The sequence below is a fragment of the Eschrichtius robustus genome, chromosome 10, assembly GCF_028021215.1.
Source record: "Eschrichtius robustus isolate mEscRob2 chromosome 10, mEscRob2.pri, whole genome shotgun sequence".
NCBI classification, from domain to species: Eukaryota; Metazoa; Chordata; class Mammalia; order Artiodactyla; family Eschrichtiidae; genus Eschrichtius; species Eschrichtius robustus.
Window position 1 is genome coordinate 69622367 of NC_090833.1, and position 19229 is coordinate 69641595.

Consider the following 19229-nt stretch of genomic DNA (forward strand, 5'->3'; position numbering starts at 1 on the left):
CACAGGCAATCAAACACACTTAGCCACATCAGACACAGAGGAATGCTCACCAGCACAGAGCACTGGTTAAAAATTACCACTATCATATATATTTATACAATTTACATGACAAATTTGGTAGTTTCTGGAATGCAACCTCTGCCAAAACACTATTGCTTTCATAACAGATGCCCGAAAATGTTCTTTAGAAAATCTCTATTTCCTAGGGATTTTTTTCTATGCATTTTTCTTCCCTAAGAAAAATCACACCTAAAAAGAAAGATCTGTTAGTAAATTGAATGTTTTGTTAGGTTAATCCGTGTATTGAAAAGTTGAGACTAATAAATCACCATGGTTGTAACTTGTTCTTAGCAATGCAGCCTTTGTGTGGTAGTTTTTGATCTATTAAGGTTTAGCTGTTCCTTTTATTTCAAGGTCAATTTCAGGTCAAGCAAGCATTTCAGTCAAGTTCAGATTATAAAGTATTTCAATTCCGTGGTGTAATGTCCTATCTCTGATTTTATACTGATCTTGGACACAAGGTCTTGTTGCAACAATTTTGTGTAGCCAATTTTATTTTACTTTTTAAGAAATTCCTGGCAAAATACTGGCATGTATTTACATCAATAAGACCATGTAATAAATCAGGTGCCCAGAATATTCAAAAGAGTGTCCAGTATTAGATGGGAGAGAAAAATCAATTCAGATTATTCTAGAATTGAAAAAAAAAAAAAAAAACAGAAAAAAATGCATAGCGTGGCTTATTTTCACCGTACTACTCTAAATGTGATGAAAACAAAATAGATATTTCTAATCTTAACAGAAGAGATTGTAAAGGCAATCAAGAAAGTGAGAGAGGCACTTTCATTCTGGATTAGCCAATTCCTAAAGTCTAATCTGTGATAGGACTATCTGAGCTATCATTAACTCACTTCTAAAATAAGTATTGACTCTCTGTAATCTCACATTCTGCAAAACCCAAATTTCTCTGCTTTTATAATGGGCCTTTATCTTTGGAAGTCAGTGGAACAAAAACTCTGAACACCCAAAATGAACAGTGTCTTATTTTTTCCTGGAAGCTTAGCCTTAGCCTGAACACACACAACAATTTAATCCTTTTCAAAACATACAAGGCCATCAGGAATGCAACGTGGTCAATGAAAAAGGCAATGTGTGACATGATGCTCAGAAACAAATTATTTCTTGACACTATCTCACTTTTCATGTTAAAAAAAACCCAACCAAACAAACAGAAAAAAAAGGAGCCCACATTTGAAGAGTTTCCACACATGAAAAACTGGAACATATATTTAGTTAATGTTCCAGTTTAAATTTTTTAATTAAATTTCTTTATTTTGAGTTGAGTAGAAGAAAATATATTTTAAAGACAGCAAATTAACACTCACCACAGAAAAAGGTCTACTAATCTGTAGAAAAATAATAAAATGAAAGATGTCCAGGAGGGAGACTAAAAACCTATTTCTCTCTGTCAAAGTCTCTCAAGTCCAGCTTTTGCTATTGTATTTCCTTTGGGAACTCCCTGGAATGGGCTGTGTCTATAATCCCTTTGTAAAATGGGACTCTGATGGCAGGGACTGGAAAAAGGGCGATTTCTAAAGGTCGGCCTCATACAACAGAACAATACTCAAGTGCATTCCTAGGGGAAATAAATACAACTGCATAAAAGCCAAGTTATCATTCAAATAATAAAACAGTAGAAAATAGGCCATAAATCAACTCATTAAGATGTTATATGAGAAAAATGTCTCCTAGTTGGCCCAGGAGATGTGGATACCTTGTTGCCTGGTCTGGGACGGTGTGGAGCTGGAGCTGGAGCTGGAGCTGGCAGGACTGGGTTGTTCAGACTTGAAAGAAGAAAAAGTCATCATCAATAAATGTACAGGACACTACACGTCTAAAATTAAAACCACTATTGTTGCTCAAACATATTTTACCCCACAGAAACAGTCTGACACTGTGTAAGAAAAATGGCTATAAATTGCCTTATGTCAAAAACACTAACACAGGAGAGTCAGTGTCCTTTTCATTTTGCCCATCATATTTTTATTAGATGCAGAAACAAGTATAAAAACTCAGGGATAAAGAGGGAAACACCTGGGTGTTATAGGAGGCAAGAACCTGGCTTTGATTCCACTCCTATGTTTACTGCTATCCCGATCTCTTTCTGAAAGATACCTTGATGACCCTTTCTGCAATGTTTGATTGACTCAACTGGTTAAAACATAGTGGTAATGAGGCCAAGGTCATTAGTTCAATCACATCATGAGCCAGTTAATTTCACTCTGGTCCAAGGCCATGACCCAACTCTAACCCCATTCATCCAGTTCACAAATAGGAGACCGGGCCAAGTCCCACAAATGAGTCAGGGGAAGATGTTCCCACTACTTAAAAAAACAAAAAACAAAAATAAAAAAAACACCCTTTAATTCCACAGCACATTGATGCAGGGAAAGAGCATCATATACACACCCCACTCTCTTACTCTCAATGCATTCCCTTCATCCTTCAGTACCCAGAATAAATTTCCACATCCTCCTTGACCTATCAACTCAGAGTTCTCGTCCTTCCCCAAACCCACTGAAAATATGGATCATTTGTTTGCTTAGAAGATGTGCAGCAGTATCATTCCACCTCCGATGGGTATGTCTTTTCTTTCTAGCAGCCTGCGAGCACTTGAAAAAGCAAGGATTGGGGCATTTGTCTTGTGCTGCTTGTTATTCCCTCGTACTCAGCAACAACGCATTGCATACAGCAGGCGCTCTCTTATCTGTGACTGGAGGCACATTAGGCCCTCTGGTCCACCATCTGCCAGTTTTTATGAGACTTTATAAGAGGTAAAGATGGGAAGAGAAAACACCTGGACAGAACTGTGCAGAGAAATTGATCATGCCATCCACACACTTGAATCTTACATGTTTAAGGCCCAATTTAGTTTAAAATAACTTAATGCTGATAAATTTGGTTGAAAGAGTGGACCATTTCCATTCCATTTCTAATGTGCTCATAGTTTCAACTACATACTCATGTTTTGTTTTTCTTAATTAATTAATTTACTTCTGGCTGCGTTGGGTCTTCATTGCTGCGCCCGGGCTTTCTCTAGTTGCAGCCAGTGGGGGTTACTCTTTGTTGCAGTGCACGGGCTTCTCATTGCGGTGGCTTCTCTTGTTGTGGAGCATGGGCTCTAGGTGCATGGGCTTCAGTAGCTGTGGCACATGCGCTCAACAGTTGTGGCCTGCGGGCTAGAGCGCAGGCTCAGTAGTTGTGGCGCACGGGCTTAGTTGCTCCGCGGAATGTGGGATCTTCCTGGACCAGGGCTCGAACCCGTGTCCCCTGCATTGGCAGGCGGATTCTTAACCACTGCGCCACCAGGAAAGTCCCCATACTCATGTTATCTGAGAAACATCTGAGGTCTTCTCATGGACAGGAAACATCTTTCTACTTTGCTCAGTGGGTGACTACGTTTAATCACGGCCACGTGGAGGACAAACAAACAGCACAATCAGAAGCCACTCCATGAGGATGAGAATCTCAGTTCAGCTCGTATTACAGTTTCTCACCCCTGGTTTTTTCATCTCCCCTCTCAGCACTGAACCCACTACTCCCCCCTCTCCAAGCAACACCAAGCTCCACAGACTCAGACACAAGGAAGCACTTTCAGGCATTCCTAACGCACACTTCACATCCCCAGGCTGGATGGGAAAACAGGTGTCAGTAATCTACCACTCACCCTGCAGGAAAAGAGCCAGACGGGATCTCTAATGAGCAGCAGGCGGCCCCCCAACCCATCACCACTGCAAGATTGCCTTGAGATTTGCAGTACAATGTCCTACACACTGCTGTTTGCGGCCCACAAAGGAGAGCTGGTGGACAAGGACAGAGGCCTGTGGGAGGTACCCTTCATTTCTGTCAAGTGGCTTTTCCACTGTCCAGTCACTATGGTGAGTCACACAACTGAAAGGGCACGCAGTCAGCAGCGACGTGCAATGCCCAGCTGCAAAACATTTCTCCCGTGGTCCACAGAGCACTCCCTTTCCTCTCGAAGTTGCTCTTTTCAGCCATGAAAAGTGTCTGCAAATGGTATTATTTTGATAGCTCTGGAAACCATTTGGGAGCCAAAAAAGAGGTTTCCTTATAGCGAGCGGAGAGAGCTCTAACCCCCATCCTGCCTGGTCAGTACGCGTCGCACTGGACTTAAAGGAGCTGTTCTGCCAGAGCTATTTGCTGAGAGTGACATTAGTTAGGATCAAGAGGACGGTGGCCATCTCTCCAACTACCCCATGCTAAATGTGACCCATCTGTCTCAAGCATCATGCCAATGCCCGAACCAAATCTGGAGGCAGCCTTCTTTTAGTTTCTTAACCATAAACAAGGTTAATAATGCCACAGTTGCTAACCATCAGGAAACTGGCAAACGGTAAAAAAAACCGCAATACAACAGGAGAAAAAGGCTTTCTATGCAGTGTTTATCATTAACACCCTGACTCTTCCACCAAACATTCGAGCAGGCTTACAGTAGAAGACACATTCATTCAATGAGAATATTAAAATGGAAAGTTGAAAGCAACAGAAGTGGATGGAGGAGGATAAACTGTTGAATGATGGGCAGAAAATTCCAATGTCCAGGAAGCTTTTTGCAATCAGGACAAGGACTTGTAGAATTTGAGAGCTGAGGAGGCCTCTGAGATGACTGAAAGGAGTTATTCTCATACTTTCTTGAGCGTTAGAGAATCAACTGGAAGACTTGTTAAAATGCAGACCCTCCCAGGGTTTCTGATTCTCTAAGCCTGGGATAGTGATGAGAACCTGGATTTCTTACAAGTTCTTAAATGATGCTACTGCTGCTGTTCTGAGGGTCAGCCAGACTTTTGAGAACCACTGACCAAAGGCTCAGAGATTCATAGCTGTGAATATTCATCAGAACCAGCTGGGTGGATTCGACACATGAGGAGATTCTGATTCAGTGTTTGGTGGGGTGGGGTGGGGATGCCAGGCATGCTTATATTTTAAAAGTTCAACAAATGATATTAAGGAAGACCACTGATATTAAGTTGATCACTTCTCTTTTTATACAGGCAAAAAAACATGTTTTTGAAAGAATCTTAATTTTAAGAAAGCGTAAGAGTTTGCATCATGAGAAAAAATAGAAACTTACTGCTCTATCCAGAGGTAGTATCCCTGCATACTCTTCCAAGTATTCGGCAAGAAAGCACCCTGACAGAACATGGTTACCAGTAAATAAAAACATTGATGAAGCATGTACAATTGTGTTTTGGTGGATGGACCTTCAACTAACCTAAGCTGACCAGGACAAAATTCAACTAGATGTTAACTGCTCAAAAAGCCACTCTGCCTACTAGATGAGGCTGACACAGCCCTAGATTTTATCAAGTCCAACAAAACAGAGCTGCAGCTCACTTTAAGTTTGTATTTACAAAAAATCAGATTTACCCCCCAAATATACAAGTCAAGGATGACTATATAAACTAGGTAAGGTTGTGTGCTTTACAAAAAATATTCACCATAAACAGGGCTAGATTAAGATTTGTATAGGCCCTAAGGATTGAAGAGATTATGGTATCTTCCTTTTCCCTCCCTAGGTATGCCAAAAACTAAGTGCAGGGAATTCCAATGAGGTTCTGAATTTTCCCTTAATTTAAGACTTGTTTTTGAATATCAAAATTCTCCTCACTAAAAAAAATTTTTAGCTTCTTTTTGCTGATGCCCTAAGCACATGTTTAGCTGATTTACTGAGTAATCACACACTAGACATGAAGTTTCTTTAAATGGTGTGCTCCACAGTGACAAAACTATAGGCTTAAGAATCTCAAATCTATTGCTCACTAACATATGTTTTTGGGAAGAACGCTTAAGCATTAGTTTCCTCAGAGTGAGGGCACTGAACCTCACGTAGAAGCGATAATGTTAAGTTGATATAATAAAGTAAAAACTCCTAGCCCACTGCTGTTACAATGGCAGCTAATCAATTCTTAGTTGCTGCTATTATTTACAATAGATCACAAACTCCTCTACTGCCTAAAATAAGATATATCTTTACTACCAAAACAATGGGCCTACCAAGATTTGCAATGCAATCTTCAACATTAAATGGCTATGCAAAATCATTTTGTAATGGATTTTCTACAGAGGATTATTTTTGTCCAAGACAAATAAGAAAAACTGCATGTTTACAACTCCTAGAAGTTAAGTGCTTCAAACAAGAACACCTGTCAAGGCAGGTCACATGACAGGACTTACAAAATCTGCCATTGTTCCTTAAACTGGGAGCAGACTTCCTCCTTAGGCAATCAGAAGGCAGAATTTCCATCTTTTCTAATGGGCAACTATATTTATGAACAAAACTTCAACTTGATCTTTAAAACAATAAATATAAAGAAAAGGGGGGAGAATTATATATACCTTTCTTCAGGAGAAAGGAAGAGAATATGATGTAACTAGTTAAATTATTTTAGACACATTGCTACCTTTTTTCACAAATTTCTATTTTGTTTAGAAAATGAAAACACATACCCTGCGATAAAGATCATCTTTTCTTTGCACAAATATTCAGAAAGACTGTGTCAAGGATGAGTACTAATCAAAGAAGAAAATACAAATGTCATACACTTTTAAAAGACTAACTCATTCATGATGGATATTAACTAAATTAATGTAGCAATCATTTCACAATACATACATGTATCCAATCATTATGTTATATACCTTAAACTAATACAACGTTATATGTCAATTATATCTCAACAAAACTGAAAGAAAGAGACTACCTTGGACTTCCCCGGTTGCACAGTGGATGGGAGTCCGCCTGCCAATGCAGGGGACACGGGTTCAATCCCTGGTCCGGGAGGATCCCACATGCTGCTCGAGCAACTAAGCCCATGAGCCACAACTGCTGAGCCGGTGTGCCACAACTGCCTGCATGCCTGGAGCCCGCACGCCTGGAGCCCGTGCTCTGCAGCGGGAGAGGCCACCGCAATGGGAGGCCCGCGTGCTGCAGCGAGGAGTGGCCCCCGCTCGCGTGGCTGGGGAGGGCCCATGTGCAGCAGCAAAGACCCATCACAGCCAGGAATGGATAAATAAATAAATGAATTTATAAGAAAAAAAAAAGAGAGACTACATCATTTAGTTTCTCTACTCTAAGAAACTGAAGATAATCCAACTCAACTTTCAAATATACATTTGATTTTAAAGAAAAATGACCTATAACATCCATCTATACAATTGTGTAAAATGTTCTTCATCCTATGAACACACTCTTACCAATTTCTGTTAATAGGTAATATATTGTGATAGCTATGTCAATTAAAGGTAAGGTCGAAGTTAAGCAAGGAAATAAGTATTAAAAGTTATAAAATAACACTTAAATTTAACAAGGTCAACGCAAGAGTGAATTGTCAAAAGGCTAGAAACAAGAGAACTTTTATTTTCATTTGGTTTTACATTAATAACTCAAAATAAACATGCTAAAAGAACAAAACCTTATTATATAGAAAGGTATATGAGAATAAGATTGGAAAAATCAGTCAATAACTCTAACCTCTTAATGTATCTTTGTGTAGCTCTATCATAGTCTTTATTTCGTATGTTCTGCCATGAGAAAGGCAAGTAAGTACTATGGACTACACGTGCCCCCACCCCAAGAAACCGTATATTGAAGTCCTAACCCCCATGTGATGGTATTTAGAGATGCAGTCTTTGGGAGTAATCAGGTTTAGATGAGGTCATGAGGGTGGGGTTCTCATGAAGGGATTAGAGCGCTTATTTAGACAAGACACCAGAGAACTTGCTTCCTCCTTCACCCCTCCCATGTGAAGACACAGTGAGAAGGTGGCCAGCTGCAAGCCAAAAAAAAGAACCCTCACAGGGAAACCAAATCAGTCAGCACCTTGACTTTGGATTTCCCAGCGTCCATAAATAAATATATAAATAAATTCCTGTTACTTAAACTACCCAGTCTATGGTACCTTGTTATGGCAGCCAGAGTTGACTAAAATAGAACACATTTTTTAATCTCCATTTTACTGATGATGAAACTGAAGCAAAATAAAATTAAGTGGCCAGTGGGTAATATTTATCAAGTGACTGGTGAGATGGTACAGAAAAACCCGAACGAACATTTTGGCCAGCCCAATAGGTGGATTACAACCAAGTTTTGTGACTTCTAATCCAGTGCTCGTTCTACTACACCTATTGACCTTGAAAAAGTGCTATGAATTTAAAGCAGGGTCCTGAACACACTAACACCCTTTTATAACACTAGTGTCAGGGAACAAAGTTTTCTATGTCACTGTGAAACTGAATATTCTTCTGTCTAAGGGACATCTTGTGATCAGCACCCAAAGCAAACCAGTGGTAAGACAAAACACTTCATCCCTGGGTCTGAATGTGTCTGTATCAACTGCTTCTAACATTCGTCCAATCAATACTACAATGTACTTTGGCTACTCGCCTCTCTAGTACAGTAAGTTTTGTTTTTTTTAAAAAAAGCAAGTAAGTTTCTCCTCTGAATTTTCCTGATCCTCTGGACATTGGCAGTGATCAAGAGGACCAGCAAGCACATCAGGCAACACACTACAATCATTTATTTTATTTGCCTTCAAGGGTGATCTACTCTCTTTTCCCAACCCTTCTATACAATTCCCATAAACTGCAGGGGTAAAAACAAAAAAAAACAGAAAAACAAAACAGAATTAATGCTTTAAGTAACCTGTCAACAACTCTTTCTTTGAAAACAAGGTTTAATTGGAGAAAGGACACTGGAATAGGAAGCTGGAACCATTATTGCTAATTACTCAGGTCTATGACTACAGGGGAAGAAACCACATCTCTCTTTGGCAAATCCTCTCCATTTGTAAGTACTGTGACAACTTGAGTGAACCTGATGTTACATTATAATTGTATTTAGTCTCTTGGGCCCTTGTATTATCAAAAGCTATTGTTATACCCATCGTTTGCCTGTAACAGAGCAAGATCCTAAGACTTGCCCTCCCCACTGGTTAGCAAAAGAGGAAAGATCTTGATTTCTGTTATATTTTCAATTTACGGACAAAATTATCCTGGGTGCCAAGATAACTGGCTTTCTATTGAGGTGCCTCTGTTTTTACAATTGCATTTGCTTTCTTCGTTATTATCGTCATCTTCACTATTATTATTAAATGCTGTCATCATTTTGTACTCCCTGTCTGAGAACACAAAATCCCATTAGGAAACGAAATGGCCTTGGGGAACAAGGGTCTATAAATCTTTCCATAAGACCCTTTTCCACACTTAGGGATGGCTATAATTTTCTTTTAGCTTCCTCTCTTTTAAACAGAGGAGCCTCAAGTCTTTTATCTCTCATCACCAGTTGTACTTTGAAGGCTGCTACTGACTATTGTGGCCAGAACATGTGATCTTTCAAAAAAAATCCAGTTGCTGCAAGATGGTGCATGTGCCAGATGTGTTCTGAAAATCGCTCACTTGTTAAGAGCTTTAGGAATGAGACATCATCTGGAAACAGACCATTTACAGTTGTACCACCTATAAGCATGTTACTATTCCTTGAGCAAAGACTGTGCACACAGAAGTTGAGTTTCACAACTGGTCATTAAATATACCACTTGGTTGTAACGTTAGAGACTTATCTTTTAACTGGTCTCTTTTTCTCTTTTGTGTGTTTTGAGGGCAGAGGAAGAAAAAAGTTACAAGTGAGAGGGTTTAGAGCTGTAATGCCTCACAAAAGAGAAATAGGAAGAAAAAGAGTTTCCTGATAGAACTGCCCCATAATTAACTGCTACTGAAGCTGACCAATGAACATCAAAACACCACTGCTCATCAGTTAACAATAAGATCCCTTAACTGTTGTCAGAACTACTATTCAGTTACTTGTGAAATAACCCACCTGTGTAGCTCACAAGACACTTGAAATAATGAAAAAGTATTAGTGGATTCTCTCTATATATAAGGGCAGTGTTGAATTGAACGAAGTCTTAAAAGTACGTTATATGTGGTTATAACTCTCAGTTTGGGGTTATAAAATTTTAAATATTAAAGTAAATTAAACATTCAGAGTATCATAAACATGGCAATTAATTGAAATGAAGTAAAACACAGATACATGTAAAGAGATCTTAACAAGATATTTAACTGCATTTCCTTATTAATTTTAGACCTTTTTAAAAATGGCTTACTTAAAAATGGTCATAGAGTGTTTGACTGACACCAATAGAATCTTTATAGACTTACACAAATGTCAAGAAGTTTTATTAATTTTAATCTTTCGACTCTCTTAGAGAATTTTCCCCATTAAACGTGAAGCTTAGATTTACTACCACAGCAGCAGCATCAAGAGTTCATTTTATTCGCTAAACCCTTATTTCCATGGTACTTGGACTTCCGAAATAACCAAAACCCACTGGGAAAAAAGTATTGATTTAAAACTAACCAATCTGGGCTTCCCTGGTGGCGCAGTGGTTAAGAATCTGCCTGCCAATGCAGAGGACACGGGTTCGAGCCCTGGTCTGGGAAGATCCCACATGCCGCGGAGCAACTGAGCCTGTGAGCCGCAACTACTGAGCCTGCACGTGTAGAGCCTGTGCTCCACAAGAGAAGCCACGACAATGAGAAGCCCGCGCACCGCGATGAAGAGTAGCCCCCACTCGCCGCAACTAGAGAAAGCCTGCGCACAGAAACTAAGACCCAACACAGCCATAAATAAATAAATGAATGAATGAATGAATGAATGAATGAATGAATGCATGTAAAACTAACCAATCATCATCAGGTTAAAGATGCAACACTTCTCATGATCAGTCTAGACAACAAAGATTGTTAATAGTTGCAAGGACTGTTTCTTTACAAGCCTTGTATCTTCCTAATTAGAATAACAGTGCATTTTTCAGGTAACATACTGGAGCCCTTTCTTCTGGGTGAGAGGGCCTCAAAGTTCCTTGGGTGTGGATATGCACATATATGTTCACAAAGATGTGTTGTAAGGTAATCCATAGTGGTAAAAGAAAATAGAACCTTTACTCATGTTTATTTTCTGTCTTTTCCTTTTAAATTTTCAAGTTTTTGTATATGCTTTCTTGTACATAACATGTTAATATGGCTATTACTATATGTATAATTTGGAAATATACATATATTGGGGATACATGTTTGCTAAAACAAATGAGTTAAAAGTCTATAGATAATTATCAGTTTTAATTCTGTAATTTACCTGCTCAAATCCTAATTATATGACATAGATTTCAAATCCCGGAGTGACGTGCACTAAACATATAAGGCAGCATCATTACAATTTACTCAGGGACTGTCCAGATTTTTGTACTTTATGCTCAAAATTGACTTTAGAGCTTAAAATTTTAATTTTTAAGTTAAACGAAAATACTTTGAGTTCCTTAACAAATAAGAGGTAACACAAACTTATTTAAAAGATAAAGTGCACATACATTTTCTTAAAATAATAGCCCAACAAAAAATACTTTGCATAACCTCCTTCTCCCCTGAAATTTGAAATCATCTTCATTGTGGCTCTACTTGAAACTCTCATTTTACAGCGTGTGCTGAAAATTACACAATTTAAGTTACGCAATTTATTAAGTGAAACTGAAAAGTTTATAAACAGTCTAACATCTAAATATGTTATACTTGCATTCACTTCTATTAAAATGTTAAGTACTAACAAAACGTTCATAAAAATAAAACTATTTTTAAAAATTCCCTTCTATCTTAATGAAAATAAACGAAAATAGTAAAAACACAGCACATTTAAGAGACTGTTCTCATGTGAAAACATTACGAGGTGAATTTTTTGTTCTCAATGTACCCCCTTAAAAAACGTGGTATTTAGAATCAACACACTCCCTATTAGTAATATTAGATTCTTGTCAAGAATAGGAGGAATGTTACTGCTTATAAGGCTCTAAAGGAACCTACATTTCCATGCACACATCTTATATAAGCCTAACAGTTGCTTTTCTTCATAAATCAATCTATTGTTGCACTTCATAATGAGAAGGCAGATTTACTGCCTTTTACCGCCTTTTCTCACCATCAGAAATATGCCTATTTGGGTAATAGAACATTTCTCTTCTTCAAGGGTGTTTGCCATTAGGGAGGCAGGGGCAAGAACCTTTAACATCTGCTCCCTTCAAGTGAATGACACCTCTAGTTCTCACAGCCGGAATGCTGAAAAGCAAACGCCGGTACGTTGATAAAAATTCTCTAACTTGAAAAAGCACAACACTTGAAATACACTGAAGACATACACATCTCTAAAACACACATTTGGGATTTGAGGGTTATACTGTAAAAACGGTAAAACATATCATTTTGATTGCTAACACTGTAATGCAAATGCCATGAAATCATCATCATAGTTAGAACAATAGGAGTTTCAAATAAAGACCTTTGATTCCATCATCTTGAATTTTCTCTAACTCTGAAAACAAACCTAAAGTACTGGCAAGTAAGACTTTAAACATTTGTCATCTCAATATTGTGTGGTAATAACAAAAGAGTTTATAATATAGCCTTACATTCTTCTGTTTTTATTTACTTAATTTATTCTTCCCTCAGGGAGAAATATTGAAGAATTGTAAACTTTAGACTTCAATTTAAAAACAAGAGAAAGGCACTTGTCAGCATCTAATTCCTAACCATCTGCCTTTTAAAAATACACACACATGTACTCACCCACTCACTCTAGTTAGGCTAAACATTCTTAGCAAGTAAGTAGATCTTGATGGATCTAAACAGAAGTTTCAGCAATCATAGTTCTACTTTTGGAAACACAGCTATCTTTAAACAGGCATCGTGATTCCTACTAGCAAATGCAATCGACCATAAATTAAAAGCAAATAGACACCATCCAAAACAAGTAAATAAAGTGAGGCAGGTATTGGATTCAAGGGAGAACCTCCATTTTTGAAGAAAACTAAATTATGTCTTCTGTCCATGAATATGGAGTATTGCCTAACACTTGTTGTTACTTTGGGCTATCTTTTGTCACTTAAGCAATGCTTTCTGACAGTTTTACAGGCTGTTATCCCAAGGACTTCAGTATTTATGGCCTTTATTCACTTGGGCTTTCTGCTCTCATCCACTGATTACTAATCACTAAATAGATTTTTTTTTTTTTATGGGACTGAAATTAGCTCAAAGGATGTCCTTCGACAATGGCAGCTCAGGACAGTACCGGCTAAAGGTCTTCTCCCGGCCTCTTCCTTGCTCTCCTCAATTTTCTCTTCCTTACAGACAAGTTAATGAGGGTTCAGATCCACGCTGTTCAATTAGATCAACAGCACAAGTGATTTACAGCATTCTTAGAGCATGGTTTAGAACCGTTTGTGAATTGATCCTCAGAAGCTCATTCAATTTCAATACCTCAAGGATGATTTAAAGACCTAAACTTGTTTTTAATCTTCATGAAACAAGAGCATTTCCTACTCATAGAATCATTATTCAGGAAAAGCTACAAAACTTATATACATACAGTATTTATACAGCTACAAATTCCACAAACCTTAGTGTACACAAGCATGCATGAATGTTTCAAAGATATATATTATATTTTAAAACTTCGGCACATTTAGTTCACAATATGGCATTCAAATTTCTTCCTATCTAGTAAAGGCTACTTACTACCTTTTTGTCTGCTCTACTTAAAAGAACCAAGTGCTGAAAAGCAAGTAGAAAACACAGACTCTTCTTTCCACTTAATTGCATTTGACTTAAAACATCTCCTAAGAGATGGGTTTTTATCTTATGAACAATGTGAAATGTGTAATAGATCACGTCCTCTTTACCAGCTGGCTGCTGGAAGCTTGGAAGTCAAATTACTCTGGAAAATAGTGTTTTCTTATAAACTAAAACTCTGAAATAAAACTAGAAATATTGATATTATTACTCTCATAAACTTCTGGATGAACTGAGCAAATTGCACAATTCCTTGAGTGTGTGCTAAGCAATGAGGTGGGGTGGGGAGCGGAGAAGGGAGAGGGGAGAAACTAGCTTTGCAGGAGCACTAAAGCTCCACTTACTGTTCTACAATAGAATTTACTAAATACGACTCTTCCTGAAATGAAAGGGATTATTATGATCAGCTTCTGTTTTCTGTGAAATTATGCTGGAATGAAAACATTTAAAAAAGGAAATGTTGTTTTAAAAAAAAGTTTCTTAAGCCTTTAGATATCTCCGTGTCTGGATAAAAACAATGTGTTCTACCACATCAGAAAAACAATGTTAACTTATTGAATTTAGTATTTACATGAAATTACTTTGCCCATTTATATATAACATTAACTATTTGGACATCAAGTAACTGCATTTAATTTATAGATACCCATATGGTAAATTCTCCTTGAATATGGTTCCAGGAAAATTTATTTCTGCCGATAAATGTGCATGCTTTCTGACATTCCAAATATAAAAGTATGTAACTCTCATATTTCTCTAGGAAAATTTGCCTAACTCTGAACAAATGCTATGTTCTTTAAATTTTGTTACTACTTCTCTTAGTTTATATTTGTCACATATATTAATCTGTAAGCCTAATTCCATTCAAACCGTCATACAGTATGACTGTTAAAGAAATTAAAAATTAAATACATGTACTTGTGTAAGAATTTATACACTCATAAATTTTAAGAAAAGTCAGTTTCTCTAGGATTATCAAAACAATATTAAGGAAACAACATTTTAACGTGCAATTAAATGATAGCTAATTTGTATCAAATACTCTAGCAGTTAGATGACAAGGGGTGTCCTGTTATTTTTTCATAAGTTAAAAACAGTACACTGTTTGCTTTTACATCTAAAAATATGTGAATGGGGAAAGAAAAACATTTTGGGTGTATGGCTTTGTAAAATACGATAAGCTATATAATTATGAAAAAAATGGAAGAATAGTATTATTCTTTTCTAAATGAAAAGATTCATTTCAGATTAGTAAGGTATTTATGTCTAATCCTTAGCTTCTCTAAGAAAATAAAAGTCTACAATATAATAATCATGAATAGAAAAAACTTCAATTTCTTTAATATGTGTTTCAATAATTCCTGGGTAGATAAAATATGTGTAAATGCTTCAAAGTCAGAGGAGAAGGGTATCTTTTTTTTCTTCCTACCTTAAATCACATCAGGGCTCCATTATAAAGTGAGGTATTATAAAATCATACCTCCTATTTTATAAACATTTTCTCTAATTTTTCTTAATTAGATTATAGCATGCTACCTGCAAATTTGTGATCTAAAACTGAATTCTTCTATAAATCGAAACCCTGTAGTTCTTTTCCTCACCTCACCACCCTCATCCCCTCACCCTCCCTTTCATTACCTTGTAGAACATCCTAGAAGCTATCTTTCCTATGAAGTTACTGCTCACAATAAATAAACTTTACATACAGCTGGCCTTTAAAAAATCAGAAATACAGCAAGCAAAGAAATCATCCTCACCTCTTTTAAAAGGAAACAGAGTAGCCCTCAGGAAAACAGAAGTGCCCCAAAGTTCACGTGTGTCAGCAAGGAGTTGAGAGCTGTTAAGAATGATCCTCTTGAAAAGAAAGAAGTCTCCTTAGGCACCCACATGTATATTTAGATTAGATTGGCAGTTTAAATGACAGCAAACACATGGTCATGACTTCCCGATTGCTCACTCGTCCAACACATACACACAGGCTAATCAGAAGCAAACATCCACCCCGAACTGTTTTAGAAACTAGCTTCTTCCATCTGATATGACCGTATGTGTGGTAAGCATACATTCTGCTAGAGAGATCAGATGTCAAACACTTAACTGTCTCTCCTAGTATACCCGGATCTTGAATCACATTGCTTTAGTTTTCCAGGACATTTCTCTAAAGTTAAGTCTGACTTATCAACTTAAGTCAGTTGAGTAAACTCTCTGCTCTATGTAACCTGCAGAGTTTTATGAAGTACATATTTCTTTTATAAAGAAATGGCCATGTGAAGGTTCCAGGATCTATTTGTCTTAGGAGTATTTTAACTGTAAGACCTGACTATCCTATCAGTAATAGCACACACTCCTAGTCTGTAAACAGGGCAAAGTCACTACAGAGGATCACATTTGCTTGTGCAAATAAAGAGTGGTAGAGTTAAAAGGTAGAGATACCAAACATGAACTTTAAGCTCCTATTCGTTACTGGGGCACTAGTAACATTTTCCAGTAAATAACACACACACACACACACGGCACTATTTGGAGACAGCTATGAACTACATGTATAACACTGTAGTGTTGTGTATATATATATATATATGTTTATATCATATGTGTTGTATATATGCACATATATTGAGATTCATACATATTAAGATGTGTTAGCAAATGAGATGCAAATAGCCAAATGCTCTGTGATAGAAGGACAGGTTACAAAAAATGGTAAACGATTTTGCACTTAGCTCTAACGTCAAATACTTTGAAAACTCAAGATTAATATGAGGGTGCAGGTGAAAGAGTGGAATAATAAAATGACTTGGGGCTCCGGTTCTGGAAACGTCAGACCTGGTTTGAATTCTGATTCTACCACTTTTTTTGCTGTGTGACCTAAGCCAAGTCATATTCTCTCTCCAGGTCTCAGCTTCTTCATCTCTAAAGTGGGGAAATGGAATTAATAACAGTATTAGTTCATATAGTTAGTATGAGAATGTAGATAATGCAAGCAAAGTGTTTAGGACAGAGCATGGAATAAATGATGACTATTATTTAGCTACTACTATCATCAAGAAGAACCATGAAAGTCTGATATGAGAAAAGTCATGTCTGAGTCCATTTGGCTTGCCCACCTTCTCCCCCTATGATAGTCTTCCCTGAAATATATTTGACACTTCAAGAAATAAGGCAACCTCCTTCAACTGATCCAAAATCTATTTTCCCTCAAACTTCTCTTGGAGCAGGGAGCTGATAAAATGCCTCATTCAATGCCTGGTGTATAAGACATCCTAGAAAGGACGTCTATACAAACAGCCTAAGAAAGATGAGAATTAAAACATGATAGTTAATCTAAACATAAATCATCTACAGGAAAGTAATAACTACTGGTCAAGTAGCTCACTGGTCAAGTAATAATTAAGAATTCACAGAAAAAATAAAGTGAAACTCATTTAGGGCATCCCACTCATTGAGACCCAGAAGCTTTTCCTCCTATACAAAAATGTGGGGCTCCAAGAGTCTCAACAAAAAGATCCATTTAAAGAAAATACAAATACCATGATATGTTCTTGATATTTCATCTCAATTTCCTAGACATATACACTTCTGTCATATGTTAACTTGTCTTAGTAGTAAAAAGACAAAAACAGATGGATTCTGATGGTTTAATGGCAGAAATATTTGTCCTGTGGTTTTTGCTACTTTATAAAAGTATTAGAAAGGAATTCAGAAGTGGGGTGAAACCTCAAAGTTAATTGAATCTCCTTTATGTTGTCTGACAAATTAAGATTGCAAGTAGCCTTTATTATAGGACATCTGCTCATGTGGTATCATCAATGTCAAGTTATTTCCCTTTTTTCTTTAAAACCACAATCACTACATGAACTTCCTGCACTCCTCATAAGAGGTTTTGTTATATACTCAAGTAAGCAAATTTGAGGTATTTGAGAAATAAGATTATTTCCAATGTTAATGCTCTCCAAAGACTTGTTTTTAATGTTCATCTGTACCTATCCATTAAAATGTAACCTAACACAATTATCATCAATAGGATGCAGGTGTTGGATAATTATATTAGTATCAACACTACAGGCAAATTAAGATTTCTTCCCCTGTGATGGAGTTCTGATAAATATCAATTCCTTGGTTTACTGAATCCTGAAGATCAAAAGGCCCTGCATATGGCACTAATAAATCAAATAGAGTCATCAAATCTACAGTCTGTTTTCTTTGGCTAAAACTGCAAAGTTTTACTCACAGAGCCTTATCTACTGCTAAAAATTCTCTGCCAAACCAAATTTAGCTTACCAAGAGTACAGAAAATATACCACTCCCCAGCTGCACCCTCCTGGGTGGGGCTTTTGAAGTTCAGGGATACTACTGTGTGGTGATCCAGAATATCTGGTCTTTTCCTCTCCCTTGTTTTTTTACATCTCACAATCAACTAAAAACTCATCCGGCAAGTAAAAAGTTACCTCTAGATTCAGACTGGAAAGTTACAAAATACTTTGACTTATTAACAAAACCAAACATAAATAAAGGTACTAAATAAAATTTCTAAGTTATGATTAACATATACACCCTAAAAATACTAAAATATCTCACAAAACTTTTTTCTCGCTCAAATACCAGTAAGAATTCCTGATGTTGGGAATTCTACAAAGGTATTTATAGTCTAAGTAATCACTTTGTCATAAACTGACCCTAAACTTTGTGTGATGGCGGTGTTACTTGAAAGGGAAGGGGCCAGGAAAAGATATAAGAAGGATGAAAGCCCAGGAAAAATGCCACTGTCTTTCGGTTGGTTTCTCTAAAGAGGATATTCTGATAGATAAACCATTCTGTTCCATAATATTTCCAGTCTTGAAGGAAATACACAATTGAGTGATGGGATCAGGTTGTGTTTTGTTTTTTCTTTATAAAACTAGTTTGTTCCTTTCAAAATTTTTTACATAATTATGTTTAAAATAGGTAAACAGAAATACCAAAATGTGTTTCTTTGGCTCAACTGAAACCACCCTAAAGCAGTAAGAAATACTCCCTTTTCATGTCCAAAAGGAGTTCGGAAAGGTGTAATAATTTGCCCTAATAAGCTGAAATCTCAGCCAAGAATTTTTGCCCACTATCCAGAGTTTCTCAGCATTGGCGTTACTATTTTGAACTGGAAAATCTTTGTTGAGAGGGCTCCCCTGTGCCTTATAGAAGGTTCAGAAGCATCTCTGGCTTCTACCCCCACAAGCCCCGTCCAGGTCATGATACTTAAAAATGTCTCCAAACAACAAGGACCTGTTGTACAGCACAGGGAACTATATTCAATACCCCGTAATAACCTGTAATGGAAAAGAATCTGAAAAAGAATAGCTATGTATATGTATAACTGAATCACTTACCTGTACACCTGAAACACTGTAAATCAACTATACTTCAATAAAAAAATTTTTTTAATTTATAGTGAACATATTTTTAAAAAAATCTCCAAACATCGCCAAATATCACAGGGTGGGGAAAGTCACCCCAGGTCGAGAACCACTACTCCAGACTAATATTTTCTTTACAAGTCA

At 37.1% G+C, this 19229-nt stretch overlaps 1 protein-coding gene across 3 annotated transcripts in view; it reads right to left on the reverse strand.

The window, feature by feature from the left end:
- The window catches only part of MLLT3 (MLLT3 super elongation complex subunit), a 254259-nt gene that overhangs the window by 17802 nt on the left and 217228 nt on the right, over nt 1-19229 (reverse strand). For all 3 annotated transcript variants that reach the window (XM_068552314.1, XM_068552312.1, XM_068552313.1), the window contains exon 6: nt 1775-1844. In XM_068552314.1, the coding sequence (XP_068408415.1) occupies nt 1775-1844 (70 nt within the window). The remainder of the gene's footprint in view (nt 1-1774; nt 1845-19229) is intronic.